Raw genomic sequence first — 21,987 nt, 5'->3', positions numbered from 1 at the left:
CTGGCCAACATGGTAAAACCTTGTGACTACTAAAAAATAAAAAAACTAGCTGGGTATGGCGTTGCATGCCCATAATCCCAGCTGCTCGGGAGGCTGAGGCAGGAGAATCACTTGAACCCGGGAGGCAAAGTTGTATCGTCACTGCCCTCCAGCCTGGATGACAGAGCGAGACTCCATCTCAAATTTAAAAAATTAAGCTGGCTGGGTGCGGTGGCTCATGCCTGTAATCCAAGCACTTTGGAGGCCAAGGCGGGTGGATCACCTGAGGTCAGGAGTTCAAGACCAGCCTGACCAACATGGTGAAACTCTGTCTTAAAAAAAAAAAAAAAAAAAAAAATTAAGCCTGGGGAATATGTCAAAATCCCCTCTCTACAAAGAATGCAAAAATTAGCTGGGCATGGTAGCATGTGCCTACAGTTCCAGCCACTCAGGAGGCTGAGATGGGAGGAGGATCACTTGAACCTGGTATTAATGGTGGAGGGTGTCCAGGTTCTTGGTGTCTTGAACAAAGAATGGACAAAACGCACAAACAGAGCAATCAAGGAAAGAAGGGCTTTACTGCAAATGAAAGTACACTCCACAGTGTGGGAGTGGGCCTGAGCAGAGGGCTCAAAGGCCCTTGTACAGAGTTTTTGTGAGTTTAAATACCATCTGCTTGGGGTACGCCATATGCAATTGAAGAGGATGAAGTAAAGTTACAAAGTCATTTACAACTTGTGTGCCCTATGGAGAGGATATTTCCTGTTATAACTGAAGTGTGAATTGGCCTTATGTTTCCTGCCTCCAGACCCTATTTTCCTGCCTCACTGGGAAGTCGACGCTGCAGTGAACTGAGATCATGCCACTATACTCCAGCCTGGGCAACAGAGGGACACCTTGTTTTATAAGTAAATAAACAGGAAGAAAGCTGAGTGAGATAGCCTGTTTGCTAATTATCCCCAATCCTCATAGCTACAATACCTTTCATACTGACCTCCAAAATAATATAGTGAAATTTCCCTGGTAATGTTTATTATAACATGGAGGGGGAGGAGGAGGAAGAAGAGAAGGGGGGGGAGGGGGAGGAGGAGAAGGGGGAGAAGAAGAAGAGGAAGAAGAAGATTTGAGTAACTGAGACTACAGGTACGTGCCACTGCACCCAGCTAATTTTCACATTTTTCGTAGAGATAAGATTTCATCGTGTTGGCCAGGCTGGTCTTGAACTCCTGATCTCAAGTGTTCCACCTGCCTCAAACTCCCAAAATGCTAGGATTACAGGCCTGAGCCACCTCACCCTGCCCTCTTCTTACCGTTTTATTTGTTACTTCTATACTTACTACCTATTGTTTGCCTCCTTTCATAGAATGTGAGGGTCAGAGATCTTGGTTTTGTTCACTGATGGATCTCCAACACTTACAGCAATGCCTAACACCTAGTGGTTCTCAATAAATGTGTGGAATGAGCGAATGGAAAAGTATGTCTCATTTATGCATGAAACATTTATGAATCAGAAGCTCATCCTTCTGGAGTTTCCCTGAACTGGGAAGAGAGAATGTCAGGAAAACATACGACATCAAGTTTCTCAACCCGAAAAGCTAATACCTTACACCTATTATAGAAATATGGTGCTTTCTGTAAGGCATTGATTTCCAAGACTGAATAATCAGCCAACTTGCTACATGTACCATAAAATACAAAAGGACCTTATAAAACAATGGTTCTAAACCACTGCAGATTCAGATGCTGTGAGTCTGAGCTAGGGCACAGGAATCTAGAACTTCAGAAGCGCCTCAGGTGATTCAGGTGTCGAGCCAGTCTTGGATGCCTGAGCCAGAGACCTGAAGACATGAGAACTATGTCAGTGAAGTGAGAGGAAGGTAAGTGGCTAATTGGGCATTTGAAATCAACAAAGAGGTGTATGGTATACTTTCTTACTCATGGTCATGGGTCCTTCTTCCTGCCTCCTAACCCTTTTTTGCTTGGATTTTTGCTTCAGAATCAGTCCAGGAACTTGTTAAATATACAAGAGCTCATGTCCTACCATCAACCTACATAACCTATGTTTAAGTGTTTCTGGTTTTATGAAATCTCTAGGCCAGAGGAGTGTATTCACACTAGGGAGCTCTGAGACTAAGTTCAGCTAGAATTTCAGAGAGGGCTGGAATAAGCCAGTCAACTCAGTAAGCTTAAACTGGTCAAGATGACTACATGATTCTATTCTTCAAGAGTGATGAGCTCTAAGTATGCCTTTTTTTTTTTTTTTTTTTTTTTTTTTTTTTTTTTGACAGCGGTGAGGAAATTGACAGCAATAGGGAAATCGAAAACAATAAAACAGGACGCCCAACGTGGGGCTCGAACCCACGACCCTGAGATTAAGAGTCTCATGCTCTACCGACTGAGCTAGCCGGGCTCCTATATAACTAAATCTTCCCTAATGTACTAAGAAAACACATAATTTCTTTTGTACACTTAGGATTCTTGATTTCATATTTATGTTGGTTTTATAGGTAAGATGAAATGAAACTCACAGGACATAAACATACCTGAATCATTAACATGCACTCCACCCACTTTCTCTACATCTTTCCTCCTTTGCCCATTCTCACCAATTTGTGTTGACTGGCAACAATGTTTCCAGGACCTAAGAGTTAGTGCCACTGGATGCTTACAACAGTGACTCCTACATTGGCACTCCCAAAACTCCAGACCCGGTTACCAATTGGCTCCAAGCATAGTCCTAAGAAGCCTCGGTCCTCAAGCCCAAACGCTATCCTGGGCCCTCTCTGTGGCCCAGTGAGGTGTTCCTCTCTTGTTCTCATAACCCACCGATTCTTGCCCCTCCTGCCACTACTTGTGGATATGGCCCTCAAGAAAATGTCTGCTGTGTTCTCCCTCCTTTACTGGACCCATATGTTTGCTCATTTGTTGTTCTCCATAATCAAGGCACACATAGAAAAGGGGGAGTGTTGCAATTATACTTCAATATAAAGTATGTGACAACCACTACAATATAGGATGCAGTGATTTTTATATGTTGTGTTTACCGCCAACCGCAAAAGTAGATTCAGCCCAATAGAAAAAATAAAATAAAAACAAAACAAAACAAAACAAAAACCCTACCTGATGAGTATACCAACGGCACGCTCCAGGAGGATAGATAAAATGCTCCTTCTCAGAAGAAAACAGAACGCTGATCTGCTAGACGGTAGTAGTACTCGACGCTGTTAGCAAGGAGGAAAGCCGAAATAACTCAACGGTTCCTAACACCTTGACTCTATAGTTCAGCACTTGATCTTCCTGTTTAAATTCATCCTTTGATGTAATGAGTTAATAACCAATGACATTGAATTAAGATGTGATCATTTTATGTCTAATATTTCATATGAACACAATCATGGAGTCGGAACTTCTAGAAGATTCAGAAACGTTTGCTTTTGCAAAAGTCTCTGTAGAGCGGATGGAAAACCGAAGAGAAGCCAAAAAAAAAAAGTCCTTAATTAGAAATCGCAAGTCCTTTGTTGGGTTCGAACGCATATCAATACCACAACTATCGGCACATGTAACTGGAAAGTTCTAACTTAAAAAACTAGGGTTGGGTTAAAGGAGCCAGATTCAGAACTAAGGAAGAAAACTCGGGCTCGTCCGGGATTTGAACCCGGGACCTCTCGCACCCTAAGCGAGAATCATACCCCTAGACCAACGAGCCGCCTGAGAGAGTATTATTTTAGATGTATTAAATATTAACAAAATTTCTTTTTTGTAAATGTACGCGTAGCTCTATGCAATTGTCATCGATGATACCTTTAAATCAATTTTATTTAAAAATGTATCAGGTCAACGAGGCCCTCAATTTCCCCTCAATCCACTCCTAAGGACTGCTTTCTCAAAGGGCTCTTGACCCATCCTTTCTAAGAGAAAGAGCTGTGGCGTTTTTTTAAAATGCAGAAATCTGGGTTCCTTCTCAAATCTGAGTCAAAGTCTCGCCAAGTTTTCGAACTCAACTACAGGTGTAGTGTGGGGCTAACAAAGCCCACGTGGAGCTCGTGGCTTGAGATCACCATTTTCCACAGAAAATAGTAAAACAGCTGAAAATTCACTCGACAGGATATACAGTTGTGAGGTCGAAAATAAACAGAGGATATTAGTTGTCCAAGGAACAGGGGGGATATTTAACATCAAGAAGCGGAATGAGCAGAGTTGCCAACCTGGACCACCGGGTTGCTGATGTGGAAAAGGTAGATTTTTAAAAGGGGCTTAGTCCTTTCTTGGGAAATCAAAGTAACAAGAAAATGTTTCTCTCGGAATGGAATTCCTGTCATGCTGCTTTTCTGCTTCTCTTCAGCAAACATTTTGAACACTATTACTTAAGAAAAGGGACCTCTGGAATACTCGGATGATTTGGACTTCCGGTAGTATTAGTTATAGAGGTCTGCAGTGCTTCTTGTCATGACAGTTGTCAGACAATTTGTTTTTAACTTCTCTATGGGTAAGTTGTGAGATAAGAGAAAAGAAACCTGGCCCGTACGGGGATCGAACCCGCGACCTTGGCGTTATTAGCACCACGCTCTAACCAACTGAGCTAACCGGCCACACATAGCGCAAGGCCTTTGAAAACAACACCAAGAACTGCATCAGTGTTTGGGACGGGTTTGTTTTGTTTTGTTTTGGTTTGGTTTTTTCCCTACTGAAGAACGGTGTACTAGAGTAGCCAAATTCACCAGTGCTGAACTGAACTTCATCCTTCTCTCGATATTTGCCCTATTTTTTCATCATCCTATGACGCACAGGACTAACAATATACTCCGTCGTCCCTCCCTTTTCCGTGTTCTCAAGCCAAGATTATTTCTGCGCTAAAGGCCAACCATATACCACAAATAGAGCAAATTAATGGGTTCCGGACAACTTTCCAGGTTTCTTCTCTTCTGTCATCTCTCCATCGGGCATGTTTCTACATGTCTCAATTCCATGTTTCACATAGATATTTCAAAATACCTCAAAGCAATCTTGTTCCCCGTGCTCCATATGCAATTCTACATGTAGTGGCTACAAGAACCGTAGGGAGTTAATGAAGTGGAGGATACAAAATGTTACTTGACATTTTGAAATAGAACTTCTAATTGTATTGGGCAGACAGGATAAAAGGACTTGGAGATGCCGGGGATCGAACCCGGGGCCTCATACATGCGAAGCATGCGCTCTACCACTGAGCTACATCCCCAACCCCGAGCGTGAGTCTTTGTACATCTCCCTAGTTGTAAGAATTTTCCGTTACACACCTATCTGTCCTCCCCTATCTGTCCCCGTCCCCATCCCTGTCCTCAAATTCTAAGGTTTGCTGACTGCTAAAGCTAAATTCTCTTTTATTTGTCCAATAAAATCTTGAAATGGTAATTAAGTTGGCAGGGGCCGGCTTATGACTGCTGTAATTTTGAACCAATTGCCTTGGATATTTGTAACAACTGAATTGTGATACGAAAATATGTGATTTTTCTTGGTGACAGAGCCATAGGTACTTCTCTCTCGCCTGTGGTTTGTTACCTATATTCATAAGTGAAAAATATGTTAGATTTCAGTTACAGTAGACTAGAATCGGAAATAATCAGAATGCAGTGTGTGTGATAACAGTAAGGAATAGTTCATGCAACTTTTGTTTCTGTTACATATGTATGACATATAGGTGTTTCTGTTACCTATGTATGACATATGGGTGACAAACTGTGTCTGTTTACCTGAGCAGCCCCAGGGCCCAGCAGAGGAGGGGATCAAAGGAGCACACTAATGGAGAAAAGACGGAGCCTGTGCATTTTTGTTGCTTTTCAAGAGTTTAACCTTTAACAACTTGTAACCATTGTTACTGCAACTTTTACTCTTATTTCAGATGAAACGCTTTGTGCGCTGTGGCTCCCTTTCCAGAAGGCCCAACTATTTTCTTTTTCTTTTCTTTCTTTTTTTTTTTTTTTGGAGACGGAGTTTCGCTCTTGTTACCCAGGCTGGAGTGCAATGGTGCGATCTCTGCTCACCGCAACCTCCGCCTCCTGGGTTCAGGCAATTCTCCTGCCTCAGCCTCCTGAGTAGCTGGGATTACAGGCACGCCCAGATAATTTTTTGTATGTTTAGTAGAGACAGGGTTTCACCATGTTGACCAGGATAGTCTCGATCTCTTGACCTCGTGATCCACCCGCCTCGACCTCCCAAAGTGCTGAGATTACAGGCGTGAGCCACCGGGCCCAACTATTTTCTAAACAGTTCCTAGGTTATGAGGCCTATGGTCGGCTCAGGAGTCCTTCATTTGTTAGGTGACACCAGCCTGTGACTTGACCTTACCCTCCTCCCTCTAACTGCAGTAACCTTTCCCTCCTTGTCTGTAGTTTCGCTTTCCGCCGTCTCAGTTACCCTCTTCAACCGTGGTCCAAAAATATTAAATGAAAATTCAAGTAATAAAAAGTTGATGTTTCAAATAACTCCCCTTTCTCAGTAGCGTCGTGAAATCTCCCACCTGCCCGAGGATAGAGAAAACCGTTTATTTAGCAGTGCTTGGTTTCACCTGGCTTCGTTTTCAGTGTTTAGTTTCTTTGAAATAAGGAAAAAGAAATTAAAGACGTTTGTAAAGAAGCGTCCTCATTCTCCTATTTCTTGTCAGATTTCCAGCTAGTTATTAATAGTTCTATCCGTGGGACAGTAGGTTAAGTATTCGACAAGTGTGTCTGATGGCTGGAAGATTTTCCACTTTGAAAACTGATGGATGCTGGCCCATTAACCATTTGATGTTTAATATTTAATGTATTAATGAGACGCACACATTACGAAATTACTTTAATCCTTTGATAGCTTTTTTTTTTTTTTTTTTTTGGTATAATTGGCTTTCTTTGAAATCCTATGTATTTTTTAATGCTTTTAAAAATACAATTTTGAAAAGGGGTCCATGGGCTTCATTCTGGGACCAGAGGGCTTCCTGGCAGCTAAAAGGTGAAGAAGCCCCGCGGAAATTCGCCGTATCGGAGGAGACCCCCGAGTGTCCGCCATCCCCTTCAGCTGGAACGCCACTAATGAGGACTCGGGGTTTGCGCTGGGGCGGGAGACCAGAGCAAGGTCTTTAAAGGTCTGAGGTGAAATTCCAGCAGGGCGCTCTGTCCAGCCTCTCCCACCCAACTGGAAACTGGGCGTCAACCAGAGCCGGCCCCTGCCAGGCGACCCCAAGAGGCGCGGACCTCCCAGGCCTAGGGGGCGCAGGAAGTGCGGCGGCAGGGCGCTGAGGCCGCGCCCTCGGGCGCTCCAAGTAGGGCTCCTGCAGGCCATGCTGATGACCCACGGTGGAGGCCACTGGGGACTTTTGAGACAAGAGGGAGGAACTTTTTTTTTTTTTTTTTTTTTTTTTTCTGATGGCGCGATCTGGGCTCACTGCAACAGAGGGAGGCACATTTTACCAGGATCACTGTAACTGTGAGAGGCGCTCGAACCAGAGAGACTCCATTTTGGGTGAGGGCTAGGAAAACAAGGCTGGCCCTTGCTGGGCTGCATTCCCAGGAAGTCAGGCATTCCTCGCCTCTAGATGTTTACTGTTAAGGGAACAGATTAATCATGTTTACTAAACAGACCTAGACTTGGGAGTGTCCACATGTTCCCATATCGGGAGAACAAAGGCATTCCTAAATTTTGCTTTAAAGACAATAATATGATTCTTACAAAATATAGTAATTAAGAAAATTAATCCTTTATCACACACGCTTGTAGCAGAGCACATCTCCCCATATATACGGATACTGTACCTAGGGTGGACGCCTTCCTCCTCTACTTTCAGGAACGCCCTACTCTGTCTATGGAGTAGCTGTACTTTCACTACTTAATTTTCTAATAAACTTGCTTTTACTTTGCACTGGGGACTCGCCCCGAATTCCTTCTAACGTGATATCCAAGAATTCTCCCTTGGGGTCTATATCGGGACCCCTTTCCTGTAACATAACTGAAGCAGGAGCGGCCGCAAGAAAAGACCTCTCGGACACCGAACTAGAAAGGAAGGGGTTTTATTATTACGGCCCCAGGAGTGAGGCTTTACGTTTTGTCCAAACGGCCAAGCTCCCCTAACAAAGAGAAGCTCTGCCTTTATACAGGCCTACACTCTAGAAATTACACGTGTAAGGATCTTAGGTTTACAGCCTTAGAAATTACAAGTCAAAGGGTCTTGGGTTTACAGCTTTAGAAATCATATATGAAAGGGTCTTGGGTTTACACTTTTAGGAATTACATGTGAAAGGGTTCTGGTCTCCGGATGGAGGAGTCGGGTGGGGGTTGATCTTGTTTAAGCAAAAACAATGTCTTCCAGAGAGATTCCCCCATACCACGCCTGCTGTCTATAGGAAGGTGATTTAGGAGGCGCCAGTAGGCCAGCCTTTTCTTCTGTTGAAAGGCAGTGCGGAGGTCAAGGGGGAGGTGATCCTAGATGCCTGCGTCTCCTTCCTCAATAACCACTACTGAGAAAAGGTAGTGGGACAAGGGTGGATACGGAAAAATACGTTTCCTTCCCTCTTCTTTCCAATTCTTCCAGGCTCAGTGCCGCAAATGTGAGGGTCAGAAATGTTGTTGGCCGTGAGATCGGCACTTCTGCCAAGGATCTCTTGACCAGCAAGAGGGTCCTAATACCTGGAAGAGAGAGTGCGCGGAAGAGAAGAGAGATAGAGAAATGGGTCTGGAGGTCTGATAAGAGATATGCTCAGATCAGCGATTTATTCTTTGTGCACATGTTCTTATATATGATTTTACATACAGTGACTGACGTCAGTCTTCTTACAGAATCATTATCAGGGGGAAAGAACAGAAAGTTACAAAGTAACCAAGGAAAATACAAAATAACCAAGGAAGGGGGACAACATACAAGTTTACCTAAAGGTCACAAAAGATTCTTATCCTCTTATCCATTGTTACAGAAAATGACGTTAAGACAGGTGGGCAAGCAATAAATCAGGAGGGGAACAATTTTGTAGTGATTCAGTGAATGATCTCAATGTTTCTGTGACTACCGGTAAATAGAGTCATAGAACTAGCCCAGAACATTGACTTCAGGAGAAACACAATAATCTGGCATTACTTCAGTCATGCCTTAGAAGCAGTGAACTGAGAGTGACTCTCTGCAAGCTTAACAGTTCCCACGTCTTCCTGTAGCCACCTCACTCGACTGCACCCAGTGGAGAGAGACGTGTCTGGGCTCAAACCCCGTCATGGCGGAGACACGGAGGGGCCTCTACGCTGGTGGGGGATCCCCACACAGAAATTTGGTTATTAAAAACCTAGATCACTCTGGCTGATTCATGTCTAAATTTATGTTTGTCTAAATGTAAAGTTAAATGAGAACATTAATAGTACTCAGCTCATAGGGTTTCCAAAATGAAATTATTCATGTAAATCACTGGGCCCACTCTTATTATAGTCAAAAGCCTCATATAATTTGGTTATTCAACTTAATTATTTTTTGATCCAACAATAATGTATTGAACATCTACTACTGTGCACCCAGGATGACAGCAAGGGCCAGGCGGAAAGAAGAAGAAGAGTGAACATCTGCTATGCACCACATTCTCTTAACATCTTTGTAAATGTTCTTATTCTTACTAGAAGGCTTTTCCCCATTCCTTGCTTGACCAGCTTCTTTGTGTTTCCATTTTGCTGGTCACATGTCAATGTGCTCCAGGAAGTCCTTCCTAAGACCCTTTCATGCCCTGGCATCAGGGTTTAGGTCTCTTGCTGTGTTATCATAACGCAAAGCACACTACTGTATGGTGACCTATCTCTCTATCTCATTCAATTTTTAAAATTTTTTAATTTTGTTTTTTTAGATAGTCTCTCTCTGTTGCCTAGGCTGGAGTGCAGTGGTGTGATCTCAGCTCACTGCAACCTCCGCCTCCCAGGTTCAAGGGATTTTCCTTGAGTAGCTGGGACTATAGGCAGGCATGTGCCACCACACCCTGCTAATATTTTTGTATTTTTAGTAGGAGACAGGGTTTCACCATGTTGGTCAGGCTGGTCTCAAACTCCTGACCTCAAATGCTCTGCCCACCTCGGCCTCCCAAAGTGCTGGGATTACAGGCATGAGCCACTGTACCCAGTCCCCATTCAACTTTGAGCTGAGGACAGGGAATGTTTCTTTCAGCTTTGATTCTGATCTGTTGTCAGGCATAAAGTGCAGATAAATTTTTATCAAATAAAATGGAGTGGGAAGAGTTGAGCAGATGAAAGCTGGTAATACAGCACGACAAAGTAGAAATGCCAGCAATTCGCTATTACGATGGAAAAGATGCTATTGTGTAATTCCAGTTTTACTATATATGCTACTTAACTGGTTTTAGTAAGGGCTCCATATGGAGTGGCCTGGGCCTCAGTTTTGTGGAGTAATTGAATCATGTTTTTTTGTTTTTTTTTTCTGTTACAAATTTAAAGTTCTGGGAAATATGAATTATTTTTTCAAATTTCCAACAGAGCTTTATGCATCAATATGTTAATTAGGTAAACTGCAATACTAGTAATTGCCATAAAGTATCTCTAATTGTTTTAAAAACCTTGGAAAATAGATATTAGTTCTTGCTTTGCTACTGAGGAAATTGTGGCTCTGGAAGGTTAAGCAATCATCCAAGCTTGGCATTATTTACTGCCAACTCTTACACCTCTTCCCGGTTCCATACCAGGTCCAAATCATCAGCATGTTTCGCCTAGATGGCTGTGACAGCTTGCAGTCAGTCTATTGCTCATGCAGCAGCCATACACACACGTATCTACTCACACACACACACACACACACACATAACAGCTTAGATTGTGCCATTTCTTTGCTCAAAACTCTGGTGGCACTGGGCGCAGTGGCTCAGGCCCGTAATCTCAGCACTTTGGGAGGCCGAAGTGGGCTAATCACTTGAGGCCAGGAGTGTGAGACCAGCCTGGCCAACACGGCGAAATCCCCTCTCTATTAAAAATACAAAGATTAGCCAGGCGTGGTGGCAGGCCCCTGTAACCTCAGCTACTCAGGAGGCTGAGGCAGGAGAATCACCTGAACCTGGGAGGTGGAGGCTGCAGTGAGCTGAGATCGCACCATAGCACTCCAGCCTGGGTGACGGAGGCTCCATCTCAAGGGGAAAAAACAAAAACAAACAACAAATCCCAACCCTAATGGCACCCATGACTTTCAGAGAAAATTACCAACTGCAAAATCCTTTACTTTGTGGCCCCTATCTCTGCAATTACATCCACAGTCCTTCTACCTCACCCTAATTCTAATTTTGTCTTTTTTGCCTCCTTGTTCTTCCTGAGTATGTCAAGCACATTTTCACGTCATCTCTTTGTATTTGGTATTCCCTGTGCTGAAATGTTTTCTTCTCAGATTAACATCTTTTATTCTTTTACTTCATTAGAAGCTCTGCTCTAATGTCATTTCATCAGAGGACATCCCTAACCATCCTGTCTGGATAGCACCCACCTACACATCTCTATTTAAGGCCGCTTGTCACATACCTTTGTATATTTCCTATCCCCCTTGACTACATCTAAAATATAATCTATAAAAAGGCAGACACATGGCTGGGCACGGTGGCTAACGCCTGTAATTCCAACACTTTCAGAGGCTGGAATTTCAGAGGCTGAGGCAGGTGGATCACAAGGTCAGGAGTCTGAGACCAGCCTGGCCAACATGGTGAAACCCCATCTCTACTGAAAATACAAAAGTTAGCTGGGCATGGTGGCTGTTCCTGTAGTCCTAGCTACTCGGAAGGCTGAGGCAGAAGAATCGCTTGAACCCAGGAGGGGGAGGTTGCAGTGAGCTGAGATCACAGACGGCGCCACTGTACTCCAGTCTGGGCAACAGAGCAAGACTGTCTCGAACAAAAAAAGAAAGAAGGAAAGAAAATAGGCCGGGCGCGGTGGCTCACGCCTGTAATCCCAGCACTTTGGGAGGCCGAGGCGGGTGGATCACGAGGTCAAGAGATCGAGACCATCCTGGTCAACATGGTGAAACCCCGTCTCTACTAAAAATACAAAAAATTAGCTGGGCACGGTGGCGCGTGCCTGTAGTCCCAGCTACTCAGGAGGCTGAGGCAGGAGAATTGCCTGAACCCAGGAGGCGGAGGTTGCAGTGAGCGGAGATCGCGCCATTGCACTCCAGCCTGGGTAACAAGAGCGAAACTCCGTCTCCAAAAAAAAAAAAAAAAAGGAGGAAAGAAAATAAATAAAGAAGGAAAGAGAAAGAGAGAGAGAGGAAAGAAAAGAAAAAGAAAGAAAGAAGAAAGAAAGAAAGAGAGCAGAGACAACTGGACACAGTGGCTCATGCCCGTAATCTCAGAACTTTGGGAGACGGAGGTGGGCTGATCACTTCAGGTCAGGAGTTTGAGACCAGCCTGGCCAACACGGTGAAACCCCGTCTCTATCAAAAATATAAACATTAGCCAGGCATGGTAGTGCATGCCTGTAATCTCAGCTACATGGGAGGCTGAGGCGGGAGAGTCACTTGAGCCCAGGAGGTGGTGGTTGCAGTGACCACAATCTCATTGTGACACTGCACTGCAATCTGGGAGACAGAGTGAGACTCTGTCTGGAATTAAAAAAAAAGCAGGGACTTACTTATTTTTTTAACACCATATCCCCAAAACCTAGACTATGTTGAGCATTAGAGAAAGAAATTACAGATATAAGGACTAAGAAGAAACAAAATTGTCTGTATACACAGAATATATGGTTGTCTATGTTTACAAAAAAACCCACAAGAATATGCAGATACAAAAATGAGAGATAGCAAGGTTGCTGAATATAAAAATTAAAATCAACATTAGCTAAAAACAGAAAATGTAATAACTAAAAACACACCATAGGAAGTAGTGTGAAAAAGCATAAAGTCCCTAGGAAATATTAACAAGACCTTTATGGAGAAAATTATAAACTTTATTGAAAGATATGTCAAAGGTCTAAGTAAATGGACAGCTGTACCATATTCATGGATTGGAAGACAACATTGTAAAGATGACATGGCTTATCAAGTTAATCTATACATTCAATACAAATCCAATCAAAATTTCAACGTTCTTGGGTTTGTTTGATTTATAACTTGTTGATCTTCTTCTAGAAGTTATATAGAAGAACAGATGACTTAGAATAGCCAAGACACTCCAAGCAAGAAAAAATTTGTGGTGATACTGGAGACAAAGGTGAGATTGGTTAAAATTATGACAAAATGTGGAGGCATCTTGGTTTTTATCAAGACCTTTTTCTAAAGTTGTAATAATCAGGACTGTATTATACTGTTACAAGACAAGACAAATTGACATGAGTCAGAATAGAAACCATCAAAATACTCAAACATGTACATAAACACTTAATTTATGAAAAAGAGGCAGTATTACAAATCACTGGAGAAAGGATGAACTTTTCAGTAAATAGTGCTGAGACAACCACTTTGCCCTATGAAAAATATTGAATTGAATTTCTAACTCTTGATTTTCACAAAAAGCAGTCCAGGGCAGACTAAAGATAAATATGAAAGAAAAAACTATAAAACTTCTACAAGGCAGTAAAGAATGTATTTATGACTTTGGTAGGAAAGGATCTCCCACAAACCAACTAGTATTCAGCTTTATATTATACTTTTTAAAAACATTTATTTTCATTAGGAAATAGTCAACATTTTACAATTTCCAAACTCCCCTCCTCCGAAAGTCACTGTAAAAGTTAACAATGTATTTTGTTGCTGCTCTGAACAAGAAAGATATTCAGAGAGGGTGGACACTTCACATGAGGCATGTATGAACTTTTCCCAGGCCCACTTTGATATGGAGGAAATAAAGTCAAACCTGTAGGATGAATCCACAAACTAAAAACAGGCATCTTGGCTCTTTTGAGTGACACCATTTCGATGTCATCACCAGAGAGCCTGAGTTTTGTTACCTAACACAGCTGACTTTCGGGCTGCTAAGGCTACATCAAGACTCTCGGTTTAAGGAAGTTAAGTCTATGTTGATGGCGTCAGGGAAGGAGAAGACGTGAAGTTTTGCTTCCCTACACTGTAAGGCTTCTGTGCCCAAGTGGTTGACATGGGAATGTCTGAGAATCTCTCCTGGGAATCAAGAACAATCTTCAAAAACCGGGACAGAAAATCTTATTTTCCCCTATTTTAATTCCATTTCTGAGATACACCCTATTAGTGGTATTTGCCCTTTCCACAAAGACAACAATGAAGTATCCTGTGTGCTAACAACATAACTTAAAAAGGAGAGCCAAACTTCTACGGTTTTATAAAACTTGATTTAAAAAAATAGGATTTCAAACAGTAGAGTCACTGTAAGTACAGAACTATCAAAACTGTCCATTTCACTTGGCATCCCCAGTGCCTTCCGCTTTCTGGGACTGGAGTGTGGAGGCATCTCGGTTTTTTGCAGGGTTGTTCCCATCCTTGCCAGCATCTGCTTTCCCCTTTCTCCCTTTGGGCAGCTTCTCTCCCTTCTTTGCAGGGGCCTTTTTAGGCCTGGGCTCTGGTTTTGGAGGAGCTGGTTTAGCGGACAACCGTGCCGATCTCCTCTGCGGCTCATCCTTCACCTTCGCTTTATCACCTTTAGCATCTCCTTTTGCCTTTCTCTTGGGCATGGTGGCAGCAGCGTTGGCAGGAGGCTTAAGAAGTCCTGGTGGGTGCGTCTGTCTTCCTCACGCTGCTCCTGGAAAGATGTCTTTAACAAGACACAAAAAGTGTAAACCATAAAGGGAAAGAGTGACGGATGTAAACGTTCAAAATCAAATTTGACTAGATTGTTAATAATTTGTGTATATCAAAAAAAATACAGCATAATAAAATTACAACAGTAAGTTACCAGCTCGGCAAAGACATGTGTAACACACGTAACAGACAAAATGCTAGAATCCTGAATTCATAAAACATTCCTATAGATCGATGAGAAAAGGACAACATACAAATGTTAAAACTACGGCAAAAAATGTTAACAGGTACTTCTTGGAAGCATGAGTAAGGAATAAACGCATAAAAATACATGAGAAATACATACTAAAAGCATAGGATATAACATTTCATATCCACCAAATTGAGAAAAATCAAGTTGTCTGACAACATCAAGGGCTCAGCTGATATGGAGCAATCAAAACCCTTATGAACTGCTGTGTGTGTGTGCAAATTAGTGTATTTGCTTTTGGAAAGAGTGGTTATTTGTAAAGCACTCTGGAAACAGTGGTATTATGTAAAGGAATTTTACTTCTAGGTATTTACTTAAAGGGATTCTTGGAGGTGTGACTGCGAGATCCCTACAAGAATGTTTGTAGCAACACTGTAACTTCAAAAACCTGTAAATCACTCAAATGTCCTTCAATAGTAGAAGCGATACATATATTTTGGTAGTATCTATAAAAGGGAATACTACTATTCAGCAACTGAAACAAATAGACTACAGCTAGATTCCAAAACGAGGATGAATCCCAAGGACATAATGCTGAACAAAAACAGCAGGTTGAAGAAGAACATGTACAGTATGGATCCATTTGTACGTGTAAAACTATGACATGCCGAGGCCACAAACATATAGTTACACACACACACACAAAGGGGATAAATAAAAATTGGACAGTGGTCATATCTTTTGTGAGTTGGGAAAGGGATGTGGTTGGAGAAGGCATGTAGGTTAGTTCAGAGATGGGGGAGGTTGCATTCTCATTCACTCCTTTAAACTGTAGGGGAAGCACATGGCTGGAGTGTTATCTATGTCTTACATAGAAAAATTGTATGTGTCTGCTCAAGAATTAAAATGTGAGTAGCCCAGAGCACAGATTGAGAGCCACACAAGTAGGAAATGGAAAAGGATTTCAGTTTGGGCAATTAGAATTTAGGCCTAGCTGGGCGTGGTAGCTCACGCCTGTAATCTCAGCGCTTTGGGGGGCCGAGGTGGGCGGATCACCTGGGGTTGGGATTCTGAGGCCAGCCTGACCAACATGGAGAAAACTTGTTTCTACTAAAAATACAAAAAATTAGCTAGGCATGGTGGCACATACCTGTAATCCCAGCTTCTCATGAGGCTGAGGCAGGAGGATCGCTTGAACCCAGGAGGTGGAGGTTGTAGTCAACCAAGATAGCACCATTGCACTCCAGCCTAGGGCTGGCATTCATGGGCACAGTGTGAGTTTTTTGTTTTTGTTGTTGTTTTTTTTGAGACAGTTTTGCTCTTGTTGCCCAGACCAGAGTGCAATGGCACCATCTCGGCTCACTGCAACCTCCGTCTCCCGGGTTCAAGCGATTCTCCTGCCTCGGTCTCCCAAGTAGCTGGGATTACGGGCGTGCGCCACCACACTCAGCTAATTTTTGTATTTTCAGTAGAGACAGGATTTCTCCATGTTGGTCAGGCTAGTCTCGAATTCCCAACATCAGGTGATCCACCCACCTCGGCCTCTCAAAGTGCTGGGATTACAGGCTTGAGCCACCACGCCTGGCCGCTGTGATTTTTTTTTTTTTTTTTTTTGAGACGGAGTTTAGCTCTTGTTACCCAGGCTGGAGTGCAATGGCGCGATCTCGGCTCACCGCAACCTCCACCTCCTGGGTTCAGGCAATTCTCCTGCCTCAGCCTCCTGAGTAGCTGGGACTACAGGCACGCGCCACCGTGCCCAGCTAATTTTTTGTATTTTTAGTAGAGACGGGGTTTCACCATGTTGACCAGGATGGTCTCGATCTCTTGACCTCGTGATCCACCCGCCTCGGCCTCCCAAAGTTCTGGGATTACAGGCGTGAGCCACCGCGCACGGCCCCACTGTGACTTTTTTAAAGCTTTTGACTATGACTAGCTATTCATATCTTCTGCCCTACCCTTGAAAAGATTTTCTGGGAAATTCTGTAACCTCGTGAATGGCCCCCACTTCACAATGTTATTATTCTTTTAATCTTGTCTCTAAATTGCTCCAGTTTTATTTTTTTACTTTTATTTTTTGAGACAGAATTTTGGAGTCTTGCTCTGTCACCCAGGCTGGAGTGCAGTGGAATGATCTCAGCTCACTGCAAACTCTGCCTCCCGGGTTCAAGAGATTCTCCTGCCTCAGCCTCCCAGGTAGCTGGGATTACAGGCGCACGCCACTATGCCCAGCTAATTTTTGTATTTTTACTAGAGATGGGGTTTCACTGTGTTGGCCAGGTTGGTCTCGAACTCCTGACCTCAGATGATCCTCCTGAGAATTGCTAGAACCCGGGAGATGGGCAGTGATTCAAGACCGTGCCACTGCACTCCAGCCTGGGTTACAGAGTGAGACTCTGTCTCAAAAAAAAAAAAAAAAAAAAAAAAGTGATGGTGCCACTGAGACACACTGCAGTTCTACTGATCAACTACACCTGATCCGCTCTCTTCTGAAGAAATCCTTGCCTAGACATTCCATGAATTTATTGATAATTCTTGTCCTTTTTCCTTTCTCTCAAATGCAACACTAAAAAAAATTTTAACAATTTTTAGGAAACAAAATATTTTTTTAAAAAATGCAAATCTGACACAAATAAGAAAAAATGATTTTTAAAGAAAATAATTGAGACGAATGCCAGAGATCACAGAGGTCAACTTTGGGTATGGGAACAGTGTGACCAGAAAGGAAGGGGTGAGACAAAGAGAGCTACTCTTACAATGAAGGAACCAGTGAAAATCATTTGATCTAATAGTAGCGTGACTTGATTTATACCTGTGGCCCTAGTATAATTATTCATAATGTTCCCTTTTACTTTGAAAAGTGATCCAACTTGGGCAATGAATAAGGTTACCCCAAATATTCTGCATACACTTTTTAAAAAATCTCTTTTATTTTATTCTGCCTATACTTTTATAGGCCTTTAAGTTACCAGAGAATGAGAGTTTTAACCAAAGAGTGAGCTTTTGGCCTAGCACACATTTCACTAAGAATGGATACTCCGTACCATTCTCCTTCCATCTCATTCCAACATTGTTTCTCAGCCCATTTCCTGGTGTGGGAATGCTCACACAGTCTCTTTTCCTGAGTTCAATCTTCTTCAAGTTAGATCCATTGCAGTCCATGCCAAGTAGGGGGGGCCATGATCTCCACATGTCAGAGGCCAAAATACAGCAGGTGACAAAATAAAATCAGGGAAAATAGGCCACTGCTTGGATGTTGTATCTGAGTATATGAATATGGATTTAATTCTTCTTTTTCAACCTCTGCCTCCCGGGTTCAAGTGATCCTCCTGCCTGAGCCTCCCCAGTAGCTGGGACTATAGGAGCCTGCCACCATGCCCGGATATTTTTTGTATTTTTAGTAGAGACGAGGTTTCACCATGTTAGCCACAATGGTCTTGATCTCCTGACCTCATGATCCACCCGTCTTGGCCTCCCAAAGTGCTGGGATTATAGCTAGGATGGTCTTGATCTCCTGATCTTGTGATCCACCCGCCTCGGCCTTCCAAAGTGCTGGGATTACAGGCATGAGTTATCATGCCCAGCGGGATTTAATTCTTGAAACTGGCCTTTAGGAAGCTGATTAGGAAACCAGGTGACTGACTCTCTAGCGACCTTACAAATGTAGGAGACAGATACACACAAAATGAAAAGGAGCCACAGAGATGGGTAAAAGCTCTTATCATTTCCATAAAGGACAAGGAGGGCTGGAAAAGGAAGAAGCTCTCACCACACAGTAGTACTTAGAAGAAATTATTTGAGGTGGAGCAGAAGAGATGAATTATTAGGGCAATGAAACCCTTTTGTATGCTACTGTAATGGTATATATTACATAATGGTAGATGTTATGCATTTAAAAAATCCCATAGAACTTCATACAGTGAGTGAACTCTGATGTCAACTGTATATTTTAGTTAATAATAAGCTATCAATATTGGTTCATCATTTGTAACAAACGTACCACACCAGAGCAAGTTGTTAATAACTTAGCAGAAACTGAGGTAGGGGAAAGGAAGTACATGGGAACTCTGTATCTTCTGCTCAATTTTCTGTAAATCAAAAATTGCCCTAAAAAAGGAAGTCTATTAATGTAAAAAAATACACATTTTAAGAGTTCAAAAAAATAAAGTTAACGATAAAATACAGAAGTCATTACAAATACTCCATGTATGTGGAACAAAGAAAAATTATTAACTGGCAGATAAATCTTACTAATAATTGTATAACTTTTTGGAAACATAGAGAAATGACTTTCAATGGTATCATCCAGCAAGAAATTATCAAGACAAATACTGAAGTTATTTTTCCAAGACATGGCAACAATTTAAAAAGTTTTAGAAATACAACAATTCCCCTTTGTTAAAATAACTCTTCCAATAACACTGTATTAACAAAGAACAGAGCAAGTTAGTGAAAGTTTTGAATCACTTATCTTCCTTGCACAGAACTGGACTGAAATTCTCAGGAAAGTTCTCAATTTAACTCCTTTAACCAGATTGCTGCAGGGAAGAAGGAACTCCCAAAGTGCTGGGATTACAGGCGTGAGCCACAGTACTTCATCCTTCTTCCAATCCTTTTGTTAGCAGGAAGACTTGCATTTTTCATTAGAAAAAGATCATGATGTTTAAATTAACCAGCAGATGCAGCTTAAAAAAATAATAATAATGAAATAAAAAGCAAAATAGGGTCTTATGGGTGGGCCCTAATCCAATATGACTGGTGTACTTACAGGAAGAGGAGATTAGGATACAGACAACGTAGAGGAACATATCTAAGGACATAGTGAGGAGGTAGCCATCTTCGAGCCAAGAAGAGGCCTCAGAAGAAACCAAACCTGCTGACATCTTCATCTTGAACTTCTACCCTCCAGAAGTCAAAGAAAACTAACTTCTGTTATTTAAGCCACCCAGTCTGTGGTACGTTGTTTTGGCAGCAGTAGCAGACTAACAGAGGAGAACAGTGTAAGAATTTAGTGACTTGGGCCAGGCGTTGGCTCATGCCTGTAATCCCAGCACTTTGGGACGCTGAGGCAGGTGAATCATGAGGTCAGGAGTTTGAGACCGGCTTGGCCAACACAGTGAAACCCCGTCTCTACTAAGAATACAAAAATTAGTCAGGCGTAGTGGCATGCCTCTATAATCCCAGCTACTCAGTAGGCTCAGGCAGGAGAATTGCTTGAACCCAGGAGGCAAAGGTTGCAGTGAGCCGAGATCGCACCATTGCACTCCAGCCTGGGCAATAGAGTGAGACTCTGTTTCAAAAAAAAAAAAAAAAAAAAGAACGTTTTGACTTGGGATACATCTTGGGTTAGATTAATTTGGAGGTCTCACTCAGCCCTCAAAATATATATTTTTATGTTTCTTCTCTTTCATTGCAAGCAAATCCACAGACCAAAATGCCACCTCATTCAACACTCATTTTCTTCTCATCCCTAGCAAACACAAGTTACATTTTAGCAGCATCTTTTTGCTCTCTTGATGGATACGGAACAGGGTTTCTGGGAAAAAGTTTAAACTTGGGTTTTAGCCTCAATCCCACCTCAATATCAGAAGGCTCCCCTCTTCCTCCTTGCCTCTTACTTAAGAAAAAATCGTGTTTGGGGGTTGGAGGGAAGACCTGGAAGAAGGTTATGAACACCAGGCTTAGGAAGGAGAGAATAAAGGATATAATTAAAATACAGTAACAGATGCACAGGCAAATGCTGGGTGTGGTAGCTCATGCCTGTAATCCCAGCACTTTGGGAGGCTGAGGGGGTGGATCACTTGAGGTCAGGAGTTCAAGACCAGCATGGCCAACACGGTGAAACCCCATCTCTAACTAAAAATACAAAAACAGCAGGCCGTGGTGGTGCACGCTTGTAATCCTAGCTGCTCAGGAGGCCGAGGCACGAGATTTGCTTGAACTAGGGAGGCAGAAGTTGCCCTGAGCCAAGATGGCGCCATTGCACTCCAGCCAAAACAAACAAAACAAACACATCACATTGGAATCAGTTAGTTGAGGGAACTTGGACCAACGTGATCTGAGAGGCTAGGCTTGGCTAATCCCTAGAAAAAGTAGTAATACATCTAAGAAAGAAATCCCTCTGAGGGTACACCTGAGGCTGCCAGGTCGCACAACAAAACTTTCTCATAAAAGCGTTTGATTAATCCAATTAACTTGTAAGCAAGCCATGTGGCAGGCAGAGGTAACTGGCCAAGCACCAAGGCACAAGTCGTGATTCTAACCAAGTGCCGCCAATGACTTTTCTTGAGCTGCAACGCAAGACGCAGAATCCACAGTTGGTCTACTTCTTAACTTTAGGATCCATTTTTTCTTTTTGATGGGATAGCAAAAGGTCAAAGTGGAGGAAAACTGAGCCCTTGGGTGTCTCTTCAACGAGGGTTTCTCGAAGATAAATTGGGAAGGAAGGGAGCGCGCACGGCAAGTCAGTCCAACCTGCCAGTCACCACCTCTTCAAGGCCACAGCCCTGAGGGAGCAATCCTTTCAGATCCCCTTCTTTCCTTCTCGTATTGATCCTAGAGCTCCGATTAGGACTTCTCATTCCCGTCGGGCCTGCGGCTCTCTGTGACCCCACCTCTGATTCAGCTTTTCCCAGGGATTCCCGCGCGGAGCGCAGGACAGATACTGCGATTGCTCTGGAGACCGGAAGACCGGCGGGGCTGACCGGGCCCAAGGCCCCTAATCATGACCGGGGCCAGCTGGCAGGAGGGTCCCAAGCATCTGAAGGGCGGCGGAACCCCCACGCTGCCCCTCACTTTCCGGGGTGGCGCACAAAGTCTGTGAGGCACTTACCAGAGTCTCGTGGGCGTCCGAGGGGCGCGGGAACCCCAGCTGCGGCCCTGGCAGCACCAGAGCCCTATGCGTGGGCAGGGCCAGCACCGGCCCTGAGATGGAGAAGACGATCGCAGCCGGGCACCGCGGCGAACAGGAAGGCGAGGGAAGGCGAGGATGCGCTTCCGGGGCTGCAGGCGGGGAACCGCCCCGAGTCCAAGCCAGAGAGAGCCGGTTCTCCCCCTGGCAATAATGTGTGGGCCTCTGATGCCCGTCCTAAGCACCGCTGCCCCGAGCTAGCAAGACGGAAAAAGGAAGAGAGGAAATTTATTACTG

General features: G+C 43.3%; 1 protein-coding gene and 4 non-coding genes across 5 annotated transcripts; all 5 read right to left on the bottom strand.

Annotated features, from left to right (window-relative positions):
• Nucleotides 1-2,316: 2,316 nt before the first annotated feature.
• Nucleotides 2,317-2,389, bottom strand: TRNAK-CUU (transfer RNA lysine (anticodon CUU)). The gene has a single exon. It is a non-coding gene; the product is annotated as a tRNA-Lys (tRNA).
• Nucleotides 2,390-3,613: 1,224 nt separating this feature from the next.
• Nucleotides 3,614-3,685, bottom strand: TRNAP-AGG (transfer RNA proline (anticodon AGG)). Its single transcript has one exon. It is a non-coding gene; the product is annotated as a tRNA-Pro (tRNA).
• An 809-nt stretch (nt 3,686-4,494) lies between these two features.
• TRNAI-AAU (transfer RNA isoleucine (anticodon AAU)) lies at nt 4,495-4,568 on the bottom strand. The gene has a single exon. It is a non-coding gene; the product is annotated as a tRNA-Ile (tRNA).
• A 557-nt stretch (nt 4,569-5,125) lies between these two features.
• On the bottom strand, nt 5,126-5,197 carry TRNAA-CGC (transfer RNA alanine (anticodon CGC)). Its single transcript has one exon. It is a non-coding gene; the product is annotated as a tRNA-Ala (tRNA).
• A 7,672-nt stretch (nt 5,198-12,869) lies between these two features.
• On the bottom strand, nt 12,870-21,987 carry HMGN4 (high mobility group nucleosomal binding domain 4). Its single transcript, XM_012458589.2, has 2 exons — nt 21,673-21,987; nt 12,870-14,666 (listed from the first exon to the last, which is right to left on the bottom strand). Exon 2 carries the CDS (start codon nt 14,584-14,586, stop codon nt 14,314-14,316), a length of 273 nt encoding a protein of 90 aa, XP_012314012.1. The 5' UTR covers nt 14,587-14,666; nt 21,673-21,987; the 3' UTR covers nt 12,870-14,313.

Source organism: Aotus nancymaae, unplaced genomic scaffold, assembly GCF_030222135.1.
Source record: "Aotus nancymaae isolate 86718 unplaced genomic scaffold, 86718_ANA_hifiasm-v0.15.2.pri h1tg000051l, whole genome shotgun sequence".
Lineage (NCBI taxonomy): Eukaryota > Metazoa > Chordata > Mammalia > Primates > Aotidae > Aotus > Aotus nancymaae.
This window is presented reverse-complemented; position numbering and strand designations above follow the sequence as displayed.